This window comes from Rhincodon typus, chromosome 18, assembly GCF_021869965.1.
Source record: "Rhincodon typus isolate 14 chromosome 18, sRhiTyp1.1, whole genome shotgun sequence".
In the NCBI taxonomy this organism is placed as follows: domain Eukaryota; kingdom Metazoa; phylum Chordata; class Chondrichthyes; order Orectolobiformes; family Rhincodontidae; genus Rhincodon; species Rhincodon typus.
In genome coordinates, this window is record NC_063349.1 from 35,121,627 (window position 1) to 35,134,715 (window position 13,089).

Genomic DNA, 13,089 nt, shown 5'->3' on the forward strand with positions numbered 1-13,089 from the left:
TCCTCCCTGGACTGACCTATCCCCTCCCTAACTCCCCACCTACACTCGCCTTTACTGGCTCCATCCCCACCTCTTTGACCTGTCTGTCTCCTCTCCACCTATCTTCTCTATCCATCTTCTATCCACCTCCCCCTCTCTCCTTATTTATTTCAGAACCCCCTTCCCCTCCCCCATTTCTGAAGAAGGGTCCAGGCCCGAAACGTCAGCTTTCCTGCTCCTGTGATGCTGCTTGGTCTGCTGTGTTCATCCAGCTCTGCACCTTGTTATCTCAGCTTCTCCAGCATCTGCAGTTCCTACTATCTCTGAAACTATATAAATTCAACTAGCTTCCCTACCTTTGAGCTGGAAGGGCTGTATTCAGATCCCACCAGCTTCAGGTGTGTCATCGCACATTTGAACAGGTTGATTTTAAAAAAATCTGTAACTGCAAATATTAATTTCTTTTATTACTACCCATAAATGCAATGTTGTATACTTACAAATGAACAGTTTAGTGGCAAGTTCAGGGGCTATACCTGTTTCCATTCTCTCAGAAGGCTTTGACTCCTTTAAAGATGGCAGAAAAGATTTGAGAAAATGTAAAGAGTGAACATATAAGACAAGAAAATCCTAAATAGATTGGTGAAATAATATGACTCAAATCTGCCTATTTTTGATTGTGTTTGCTTTTGACTTCTGGGCTGGATCAGTAATACATGGAAATAATTTTAGTTTGGTACTCAGTGATGTATAATGGCTGTAAGAAGTTGCTGCACTTTGAAAAGAAATGATCTATATTTTCCCTAACTGATTTTGTTTGCTATGTTATTTCCAGGGACAGAATTGAATCCAGTGTGGAAGAAGGCATGATGTTTGAAGTAGCTGTAAGTATTAGTTGAGACATGATGTGCAAGTGCTGGTGTTGGACTGGGGTGGACAAGGCCAGTAATCTCTCAACACGAGGTTATAGTCCAACAGGTTTATTCGAAGACACAAGCTTTCGGAGCCTCAATGCTATACAACCCTGTCACGGTAACCTGTGCAAGACATGTCAGATCTTTGACACGGACATGACCCACCACATTCACAGCAGATACTCATGTGACTTGGCCAATGTTGTCTATCTCGTATGCTGCCGGCAAGGATACCCTGAGGCATGGTATATTGGCAAAACCATACAGACGCTATGACAGCAGATGAATTGACACTGCGCAACAATTGTCAGACAGGGATATTCCCTCCCAATGGGGGACCACTTCAACAGTCAAGGACATTCAGCCTCGGATCTTCGGATAAATGTCTTCTATGGCAGACTTCGGGATTCGCAACAACACAGAGTTGCCGAACAGAGACTTATAGCCAAGTTTGGTACCCATGAGGACAGCCTCAACCGGGATCTTGGATTCATGTACCACTACAGGTGACCCCACTACACTATACAACCTTTCACACACGTATATATACACACATACTCACTCTCTCGCGGGCACACACACGTGCGCGCTCCCACACATTCTCTCAAACTCTTGCTCGTGCCCTCTCTCTTCCCCCCACCTCACACACACACACACATTCACTCTCCCCCCTCCCCTCATAACACACACAGTCTCTCCCCGCTCGCTCGCTCTCTCTCTCTCTACTTATACACACACTCTTTCTTCTTTCACCCATACACATGTGCGAGTGCACACACACACACACGTGAATGTATGGGGTGAATTTTTATTTGTAGATATATTCTATTTTGTTCAAAAAGCACATAATTTATAGCCTGTCAGTCAAAATTCCTACTTTAAAAGCAAAACCAGTCTGACTCCAAACCAAAACGCAAACAGATTCTAAACAAGGCCTCACACCTAACATACATTGTCTGACCTAAAATATAACCTCTTCTTTACACTGATAAAACCTCTCGTTCTCTCAGGACAGTGACTTAAAAGGAATCCGGGGATTAACATATACATATTAATCAATTAAAACCTTCTAACTGACTAAAGATTTAACATCATCTCAGACTTGTTTAATACATCCTGATCAGTGATGTGAGCCTGTGATCATTTACTTATAAATTCTATGTCTGATACTACCTCTCTCACTAAAACCTGAAAGGAGGAGTGAGGCTCCGAAAACTTGTGTTTTCAAATAAACCTATTGACTATAACCTGGTATTGTGTGATGGTTGAGACATGTAATTGAAGGTATTCATAGTTGACCATCAAACCATATTGATTGTATAGAAACCAGTTACTTTTCGGGTTACCTGTTTTCTCCCATGCAATGATTTACAAAAAGGACAATGCAGGCAAATGATAAAATTATAGGCTTGACTTCTGATCTCTGCCTGAACGGTGATCAGGTTATTGGAGATTCTTAACTCTCTGATATGGTTCTGGTTTTCATGGCCTACTAATTTAAATGACCAGGTTCTTTAAATGGTTTCACATGACCGTACTTGTGTGGTAACTTAAACGGGCCAACTTGTGCTCTGCACGCATGAGAAGATTTAGGTTGCTATCAATTTGGAGAAAGCACTGTTTTCAATCATGTTCCATCTAAGCTGCGTGGGTGCTTGATCAGATAGCGATGATGAAGTTACCATAAAGGTCATTTATGAGCAGCCTTTCTAAAATATATCTTGTAGCAATTTCTGCTTTTGATTTCCAGCAATTATAGTTCTTTGGTTTGATTTTTTAAATGTCCAAGCCATGCACAATGAAGAAAATTGAAAGGGACTGTTGCTGTCAAGCTATGTCACTTTTTGTACTTTTCTATATTTGGAGCAGAAATATTAAACAAATTGCTGATGAAACAGTCTAATACTGTCAATATGTGCTATGCTGGAGATTGCCTTTGTCTTAGAATTGGACAGGAATTGATTCTTTTAAACCTTGAGCCTGTGCTCTGTACAAAAAATGTTTATAAACTAAATTTTCCTTGCTTTTTCTCAGTTAACTCCTTCCTCCCATGTACTAATATTCAATAAAGGCAGCATAGGAAAACCATAAAACTTGAGGCTTGTTGGCTTGACTTATGATCCCTGCCAGTCATCTGTCTATTAGAGGATGAGATGGGGTTATTGGAGACTTTCAACTAATATCCACCTGAGTTTTTTTTTTCCCAATTGCTGAAGCTGACCTCTTTAAATGATTTTCATGGCCACATCTGTGTGGTGCCTTTCCTCAGCTGCTCATTTCAGGTTCTTTCTTGGCAAATGCACAAGAAATTAAGAGGAGTATACACCATGTAAGTTTCAAGTTTCAGCTATTTTTTGTACAGTGGCCTGACATGTTTCTTACTGTGAACCATTAGAGGCCCAGGAGCTGAGGTACACCATTTAAAATGTGCAGAAACAGAACTCTTCTTCACATTATGTAATTTAACCAATTTTAATTTGAGGGAATCACAAAAGATGCCTAAATGTATTGAACAAATATGACTGTGGCCATCCCACCAGTGCAGATCAGGTACAGAATCTCATTTGACAAAAGGAATACATGACACAGTTTGTCATTCCTCACTGGGATAGTGTGTTGGAAATCAACTCCTGCTCTTCCTGAAGTCATCACAAAATTTAGATTTTATCAAAAGGTGCAAAATTCTCCAATTACCTGTAGTTTTAGACACTGGTTAACAGAATGCATGGAGTGGATTTCTGTATTTAATAAGAATTACTATTTATTACAAATAAGTAATTGTTTACTCAGTTTAAAAGTCTTTACTTCTGTTTACTTTACATTGTTGAACTTATGATGAAATATATTTTAGGTTAGAGAGATTTACAGATTATTGCTAATAGGTTAATTTAAGAGTAATATTAATAAAAACTTAATTGTAACATGAGGTTCCTGTATCAACATTTGCTTGAACTAAGTAATACAAGTTCACTATATAAAAGAATTAAACGAAGCTCTATGAAAATGAATAAAATGTTCAGTAGTAGAAGATTTATTTATTAGTTGTTTTGTACATGATGCATGATCTTTTCACTGACTACTTTGAAATCCTCATATGACGAGGGCAATCAAATCTCACGTCCTGTAGTAATTCAGACTCCTGGGGAAATGTACAGTTGTGTTGTAGGTGGAATAATCCAATATGCAGAATGTTTAGTATTTTTTAAAATGTGAACTAATTTACATTTCATAAAATATTTTTTGCAGGCTCCAAATGCCACTGAAAAGACCATTGTAGAAATGCTTTTCCAACGCGATTCACTGATACGACAGTGTCAGGTACTGCTGTGTTATTTACAAACCAGAAATGTTGTATCGCTTGTGAATATTTGAAAAACTTATCCTTTAATTTAGGGCTTTTTAGAGGATATGAAAATATTTTGCACTTAATTATGAAAATAGTTAATGAGGTGTTTAGGCATTGGAGTATTTTTATCAAGTTAAGTAAAATGTGTCTAAATACTTGCATCTGAGTAATGGTGCAGCTGTGATGTCCATCACTCTTGTGTCAAGGTCACAGGAAACTATGGCATGAGTGTTTTGTATTATACATACTGTGATTTGCTGGGATTTCTGTGCTACTTCACCATTATCTCTTGGTAAAGAAAACAGCAACTGCTAATGCTGATCATTTCCCTGAAGGTTCTGTTGCAAATCAGATGGAAATACTGCAGATAGCTGAGTTTTGGCCAAGTGAACTCCTGCAGAGATGTCCTGGAGCTGAGATGATTGACCTGCAATAACCACGACCATCTTCCTATGTGTCAAGTATGACTCCAACCAACGGAGAGTTTGTCCCCAATACCCATTGATTCCAGTTTTGCTTGGACTCCTTGATGCAACAATTGGTCGAATGCAGCCTTGATATCAAGGGCTCTCACTCTTAGCTCATATTTTGAATTCAGCTCTTTTGTCCCTGTTTGAACCAAGGCTGTAATGAGGTCAGGAGCTGAGTGGCCCTGGTAAACCCAAACTGGGCATTGCTGAGCAGGTGCGGCTTGATAGCACTGTTAATGACACCTTCCATCACTTTACTGATGATTGTGAGTAGACTGATGCGGCGGTAATTGGCCGGGTTGGATTTGTCCTGCTTTTTGTGTACAGGACATACTTCGGCAATTTTCCACATTGCTGGGTAGATAACTATACTGGAACAGCTTGGCTAGTGGAGCAGCAAGTTCTGGAGCACAAGTCTTCAGTACTATTCCTGGAATGTTATCAGGGCCTGTAGCTTTTGCAGTAACTAGTGTCTCCAACTGTTTCTTGGCATCACATGGAGTGAATCGATTTGGCTGAAGACTGGTATCTGTAATGCTGGGGACCACTAGAGGAGGTTGAGATGGATCATCCACTCGACACTTCTGGCTGAAGATTGCTGCGAATGCTTCGGCCTTATCGTTTGCACTGATAGGCTGGGCTGTTCCATCATTGAGGTTAAGAATATTTGTGGAGCCGCCTCCTCCAGTGAGTTGTTTAATTGTCCTCCTCCACTCACGACTGGATGTGGCGGGACTGTAGAGCTTAGATCTGATCCGTTGGTTGTGGGATCGCTTAGCTCTGTCACTTGCTGCTTTTGCTGTTTGGCGTGCAAGTAGTCCTGTTTGTTGGCTTCACCAGGTTGATACCTCATCTTCAGGTATGCCTGTTGCTGCTCCTGGCATGCCCTCTTGCACTCTCTATTGAGCCAGGGTTGATCCCCTGGCTTGATGGTAGTGTAGTGTGGGGAATGTGCTGGAGTACAATTCTGCAGCTGTTGATGGCCCACAGCGTCTCATGGATGCACAATCTTGAGTTGCATGATCTGTGCGAAGTCTTTCCCATTTAGCACAGTGAGAGTGCCACACAACGCGAGGAAGTTATTCTCAATGTGAAGGTGGGACTTCGTCTTCACAAAGACTGCGTGATGGTCACTTTTACTGATACTGTCATGGACAGATACAGCTGCAGCTGGCAGATTAGTTAGAATGAGGTCAAGTATGTTTTTCCCTCTTGTTGGTTCCCTCACCGCCTGTCGCAGACCCAGTCTAGCAGCAATATCCTTTAGGACCCTCCCAGCTCAATCAGCAGTACTGTTGCCGAGCCACTGTTGGTGGTGGACATTGAAATCCCCCACCCAGAGTACATTTTGTGCTCTTGCTATTCTCAGTGCTTCTTCTAAGTGTTGCGCAACAATGAGGAGTACTGATTCATCAGCTGAGGGAGGACGGTATATGGTAATCGGCAGGAGGTTTCCTTGCCCATTTTTAACCTGAAGCCGTTAGACTTCATGGGGTCCATAGTCAATGTTGAGCACTCTTAGAGCAACGCCCTCCCTACTTTTTACCACTGTACCACCATCTCTGCTGGGTCTGTCCTGCCAGTGGGGTAGGACATATCCAGTGATGGTGGTGTCTGGGGCATTGTCTGTAAGGTATGATTCTGTGAGTATGACTGTGTCAGGCTGTTGCTTAATGTCAGGCTGTTGCTTAACTAGTCTGTGAGACACCTCTCCCAATTTTGGCGAGGAGGAATTTGCAGGGTCGACAGGGCTGTTTCTGCCATTGTATTTTCCAGTGCTTTGGTCGATGCCGTGTGATCCATCCGGTTTCATGTCTTTGAGACTTCGTAACGATTGGTACAGCTGAGCAGCTTGCTAGGCCATTTCAGAGAGCAATTGAGAGTCAACCACATTGCTGTGGCTCTGGAGTCACATGTAGGCCAGACCAGGTGAGGGAGCAGATTTCCTCCCCTGAAGGACGTTAGTGAACCAGATGGGTTTTGCCGACGATCAGCAATGATTTCATGGTGATTTGTAGATTCTTAATTCCAGACTTTTTTTTGTTTAATCATTGAATTCAAATTCCACCATCTGTCATGGTGGAATGTGAACCTGGATCCCCAGAACATTAGCTGGGTTTCTGGATTAATAGTCTAGCGATAATACCACTAGGCCATCGCCTACAACATTTCCACATCTACCCTCTCAAGTCCCATAAAAATATTATATTTTTCATTCTTCTAAATTCCAATGAGTACAGGCCAAACCTGTTCAACCATTCCTCATAAGGCAATCTCTCCATACGAAGGATCAACTTAGTGAGCCTTCTCTGGACTGTGTCCAATGCCAGTATGTCTTTCCTTAGATAAAGATGCCAAAACGATCCACAGTATTCCAACTGTGGTTGGGAATTCATTGACCAATAGTTAAGAGCCATCTGCTTAAAGTCACTATATTATACAAATGTATATGCAGATCTGTGATTTTTATTAAAAATTCATGGGATGTGGGTATTGCTGGCTGGGACGGCATTTATTGACCATTGATGGTGATGTATGGATGTTACTTGCTGAGAATAAGTCCTAACCTGGATATTGTCCAGTTCTTTGCTGCATTTGGACAGGGACAGCTTTGGTACCTGAGAAGTCAAGAATGGTTCTGAACATTGTGCAGTCATCCCCACTTCTGGCCTTTATGATGAAGGAAATGTCATTGATGTAGCAGCTGAAGATGGTTCAATCTAAGACATTACCCTAAGGAACTCCAGCAGAGATGTCCTGGAGCTGAGATGACTGACCCCCAACAACTACAACCATGTACCTTTGTACCAGCTATGACTCCAACCAGCAGAGAATTTTTCCCTGATTACCCCACACTCCAGTTTTGCTCTGGTTCCTTGATGCTACACTCTTGTCAAATATGCTCTTGCCTCCCCTCTGGATTTAATTCCTTTTGTCTAAATTTGAACCAAGGCTGTAATGAGGTCAACAGCTGAGTGGCCCTGGCAGAGCCCAATCTGTGTCAGTGAGCAGGCTATTGATGTTTGATAGCACATTGATGGTAATTGGCTTGGTTGGGCTTGTCTAGCTTTTTGTGTACATGAGATAGACAACTTTCCATATTGATAGATGTCAACATTGTAGCTATGTTGGAAAAGCTTCATTAGGAGAGCAGCACATTCTGAAGCACATCTTCAGTACTATTGCTGGAATGTTGTCAGGGCCCATCACCTTTGCAGTATCCAGTGCATCCAACTATTTCTTGATCTGATAGAGTGAATGGAATTAGCTAAAGGCTAGCATCTGTGCTGATGATAACTTCTGGAGGAGGCTGAGATTGATTATCCACTTGACACTTCTGGCTGAAGATTATTGCAAATGCTTCAACCTTAACTTTTACCTAAGGGATCAGGTCATTGGATATTAACCTATTGCATTCGCTATAAATCAGCATGCTGCATGTTATGCTTTTCTAGTGGATAAACAGAAAATGCAACCATCTACAAGTTATTTGTAATGAAATTCCATAGAAGATTTACATTGTCTTAAGTATGCATTGTATTTATCAACATTATTATTCTAGTTTTATTTGCTTCTCTTAATAATTATTGGTTTCGGGTCCAGTGATCCTCCTTCGGAACTGACTGTAGCTAGGAAGAGATCAGTATAAATGCTAAGGATAGGGGAGGGGGAAGGAGATCCACCTATCTTCGCTTATCGTTTACTCCCTGCTCCCATCCCCCCTCCCTCCCCATCCTCAGCATATATACCAACCTTTTCCTAGCTACAGTCAGTTGTGAAGAAGGGTCACTGGACCCAAAACTTTAACTGTGCTTTCTCTCCAGATGCTGCCAGACCTGCTGAGTTTTTCCAGCAATTTCTGATTTTGTTTCTAATTTAAAGCATTTGCAGATCTTTGTCATTTTGTAAAATTGGAAATGTGCTCTATAGATTTTCACCCCCTTTTCTGGTAGTGTTTCAATCCATTATTCACTGACCAAGAAAAATGCAAGAATACTATATTTCAATGGGAACAAGTACTACCAACCAGTCGATATCCTTTTTCTTGTTATTCCCTTTAAATTTAATATTTCTGTGCCTGCCCCGGTGAATCAAGATGAAAAGTTTTGACAGAATGTCCCTTTGTCCACCATATGCAAGTTCTGTATTGCCAAGTGACTAGCCATGATTTCTGTTCAGGTGTTTGTCCAATAACCAGCAAATGAAGGATTTACTTTCATTAACAGGCACGTTAACATTTTCTATTTTTAACTCCATAGATCGTTGTAGATTGGTTAGAGAGTATTGCCAAAGATGAAGCTGGAAATTTTGCAGAAAACATTGAATTTTATGCAAAATCTGTGTACTGGTAAGAACCAGAGGTTTTTGTTTTTTTTTGAGGGTCGGTGAGTTGCAAAGAAAGGGATGAAAGTTAGATGGCTAGAAAGGTCAAAATCTTTGTCTCATATTTGAACATTAGTTGGGTTTGTGTTACTCACCTCCTTTTGTTACTTCAGTACTAACTTATGATGTTTGACATCAGTCAGTTTGCAAACACATTTTTCATGATAGCCAGCAGTGTGATCTTTGCATCGTATTTACAGCACAGACATGGACCATTCAGCCTGACAGGTCCTTGCCAATGTTTTTGCTCCACATGAGTTTCGGAGAACAGCATATGATGAAATATTTTCAACAGCAGGTTAACCTCTTTCTTGCTAAGATGCAACTGCATCTGCCTTGTCTAAAGTTTTACCAGTTTCCTTTTCCTCTGTTTTGTCACATGCATTCGAAATTATTTCAACACTAGTCTGGTTCAAGTACTTACCAAATCATTGGACAGGCTAGATCGTTGTTTCTTGGATTGTATAGGTGGGATGGATGTATTTGGCAGAAGTAATTGTTCACAGGTCTTTGGGCATCAGTGGCTATGGGAATGTGGATCACCTTGGAGAATAACCAATTTTGAGTCTTCCAGCAAACGAAAGTGGTGTATGCTTAAATAGCCTTTGGTGATAAATACAGAGAAACCCCAAATGCTTACTGTGTGTTTCCTAAATCCCATTTGCAGGGAAAATACACTACATGTGTTAACACAGCAGCGATCGGGCGTTGCTGGATTTTCAAGGCAACTTGTGACTGAGCTGGTAATGTAGTTTTGTTCCGCTTTTGTTGAAATTGACACTAAAATATTTAGTGGAAGAAATTAATTCTGATTAACATATTGCTTATAATGTTAAACAGACTTGTATCATTAGTGGAACAAGATTTTCTGAGGAGTTTTGAGTCATTCTGGCTTTGAATGGACGAAAGCATTGGGAAATATATTAAAACTAACCATCTCTAGTATGCCTAAACCTGTGTTTGAAATTCATGGAAGTAAAAGCACAATTCTGACTAAACTTTTCTTCCCAATTTCTTCAAGGATCCAGATGCTCCTATCAGACAGAAAATGCCTCTTGCCGATTTGGATAGGGAAGATGATGCTAGATTTATGAAATATCTCTTTGCTCTTATACGAGCTGGGATGACTGATGAGGTAAAACAGTTCTTTTCTTTCAGCATACACTTCATAAATACAAACACATCCGGTGATTATGGGAAGGCTATGTACTTGGTAAATATTATTTAACATCCTCAGGCTCAGAGATTGTGCAAACGTTGTGGTCAGGCTTGGAGAGCTGCAACTCTGGAAGGCTGGAAATTGTATCATGATCCAAATCTTAATGGTGGTGAGTGTATTATTCTGGACTAATGTATACTAGCTATTCAAATCAATAGGAAATGGTTGAAATTCCCATTTTGTCTGATTTCAGGAACAGTTCTTGAACCTGTGGAAGGGAACCCAAACAGAAGTGTTTGGAAGGCTTGTTGCTGGAGGATGGCTGAAGATGTAAGCTACAACAGTATTAAAAACATTGGTGTAAAAGAAATCTTTTATGATGTGTTTATAAGCATTGCACCTCCAACTTTGTTTGAAAAGTTTAGCTGCTTTTCACAAATGCAGTAATATATTTTGCTTAATTAAAAATAATTTTTCTGCATAGAAATTTAAAGCTTTGCAGTAAATCTAATTTTGAGTTGCAGATAAGATACAAGGTATTGGTCAGAATTTCCACTTGGAGTAATGTAATTTGCTGTAAAAATGAAATGTTAATTGGGTAGCTTATATCTTTGGATCCACTATCTGCATTGTTCAGCATTAATATGACATTAATCTAATCATAATCATTAGAGGCCAGTTAATTTAAATTGACCAATTCCTTTTCTGTAATTTAATTCCTTATATAGACCAATGGAGAAAACTAAAAACAAAATACTGCAGATGCTGGGTATCTGAAATAAAAACAAAAAGTACTGGAGAGGCCCATCTGTAGAGAGTGAAAAAGAGTTAGTATCTTGAGACCAAAGACTCTTTGGAACAGAAAGGAGCTAGAAAATAGTGTTTTATTTATGCTGTTGACCAAGAGGAAGAGGAGCAAATGAATATATGATGAGGGTACCCAATGTAAACAACAAAGGAAGTGCTAATTGTGGTAAAAGAGAGATTGAAATGTAGGTGTAACATAGGTGTTAATGGTAGGTTTGAATAGGAGAACATAAATGAGCTCTGCTGAGAGCAAAGACAGTAGGACACAAATTAGAATGATGGAACCAAAATGGAGGACAGTGCTCATGCTCTGCAGTTGTTAAACTCATTGTTGAGTCCTAAAGGGTATAAAATGCCTAACCTGAACTTGTGTTGAGCTTCACTGCAACACAAGCCTGGAATGTAAATGTTGGTAAGGGAGCAAGGTGGTTTAATGAAATATGGTAGGTTGAATAGCCAAGGTCATTTTCCGAGCGTAGGGGAGTCCAAAACTAGAGGGCTAAGGTTTAAGGTGAGACTGGAAAGGTATAAAAGGAACCTTTTAAAACCTTATAAAAGGGGCAACGTTTTCATGCAGACGGTGGTGCGTGTATGGAATGAACTGCCAGAGGAGGTGGTGGACTCTGGTGCAATTATCACATTTAAAAGGCATCTGGATGGGTACATGAATAGGAAGGGTTTAGAGGAATATGGGCCGAATGCTGACAAATGGGTTTAGATTAATTTAGGATATGTAGTCAGAATGGATAAGTTGGACTGAAGGGTCTGTTTCCGTACTGTGCAACTCTTTGACTCTAAATAGATTGGGATCTTTCTTATGGACAGTGCAGATGCTCTGTGAAACAGTCACCTGGTCTGCATGTGGTTTCACCAATCTAAAGGGCCACATTGTGAGCAGTGATAGAGAAAACCAGTCAAAATTGTAGAGAAAGTTAGTTGGGGTTGCTGAGGAACTTCAATAACTTCAGCTGAGAATCATGCTTTGTTGACTGTGACAGATTTATTATTCATTATTTATTGCAAAACACTGTAAGGTGTTAGTAATTATATACAGACAAAAACAATTGTAACCGTATTTAAATGGTAATGTTTGTTTTTGAAATTGTTGTGCTGTTGGCAATATCTTGCTGTACTGTTGATCATAATTCATATTATCACGAGGGAAGTATGATTGTTTCCTCCTGCAATATACTGCAGGCAGCGTGCTGTCATGTAGGTATAATAACGTTTTTGTGTGTCTGAAACATTTTTCATCTCTGCTGTCCATTCCACTTTCTTGTCAGTCATTCTATCCATTATTAAGCCAATTGCTCTATTAAATTTATTTATAGGAAAAAAAAATGAATAAGCTTGATAATGTAGCCTCTGACTTGCTGTAGTTATAAAAACTTGAGTGAATAGTCTAATAGGTATAGAGTTGTACAGCATGGAAACAGACCCTTCGGTCCAACTTGTCCATGCCGACCAGATATCCTGAATTAATCTAGTCCCATTTGCCAGCTTTTGGTCCATATCCTTCTAAACCCTTCCTATTCATGTACTTGTCCGGTTGCCTTTTAAATGTCGTGATTGCATCCGCCTCTGCCACTTCCTGTCATAATTTAAAAACAGAATGGACTCCATTTAGGGCCAAGATGAGGAGAGGCTCTTCCATTCCATGCCAGAGGGCATTGGGTGCCCAATCCCTGAGCACATCTAAAGCAGAGGTCAACAAATTTCCAACCATCCATGGTACAAAGGGCAATGTGGGAAAGGACACCGAGCTGTTCAGTCAGCCATCTATGCAATAGATAGTGGAGTACAGCTGGTGGGCTGAATGGCTATTCCCACTTCCATGCTGCCACATTCCCATGCACCTCTTCAATTCCTCCAAAGGTGGATGGGCAAACATCTTGAAGCCTTAAGCAGACTCTTTGATTGTAAGAGATAGTAGGAACTGCAGATGCTGGAGAATCTGAGATAACAAGGTGTAGAGCTGGATGAACACAGCAGGCCGAGCAGGAAGGCTGACGTTTCGGGCCAAGACCCTTC

General features: G+C 40.4%; 1 protein-coding gene across 1 annotated transcript in view; it reads left to right on the forward strand.

The window, feature by feature from the left end:
- The window catches only part of nup107 (nucleoporin 107), a 50,824-nt gene that overhangs the window by 18,839 nt on the left and 18,896 nt on the right, over positions 1-13,089 (forward strand). Inside the window, exons 8-14 of the mRNA XM_048607877.1 lie at positions 815-863; positions 4,140-4,211; positions 8,969-9,057; positions 9,760-9,835; positions 10,114-10,227; positions 10,330-10,420; positions 10,505-10,581. Coding sequence (XP_048463834.1) covers positions 815-863; positions 4,140-4,211; positions 8,969-9,057; positions 9,760-9,835; positions 10,114-10,227; positions 10,330-10,420; positions 10,505-10,581 — 568 coding nt within the window. The remainder of the gene's footprint in view (positions 1-814; positions 864-4,139; positions 4,212-8,968; positions 9,058-9,759; positions 9,836-10,113; positions 10,228-10,329; positions 10,421-10,504; positions 10,582-13,089) is intronic.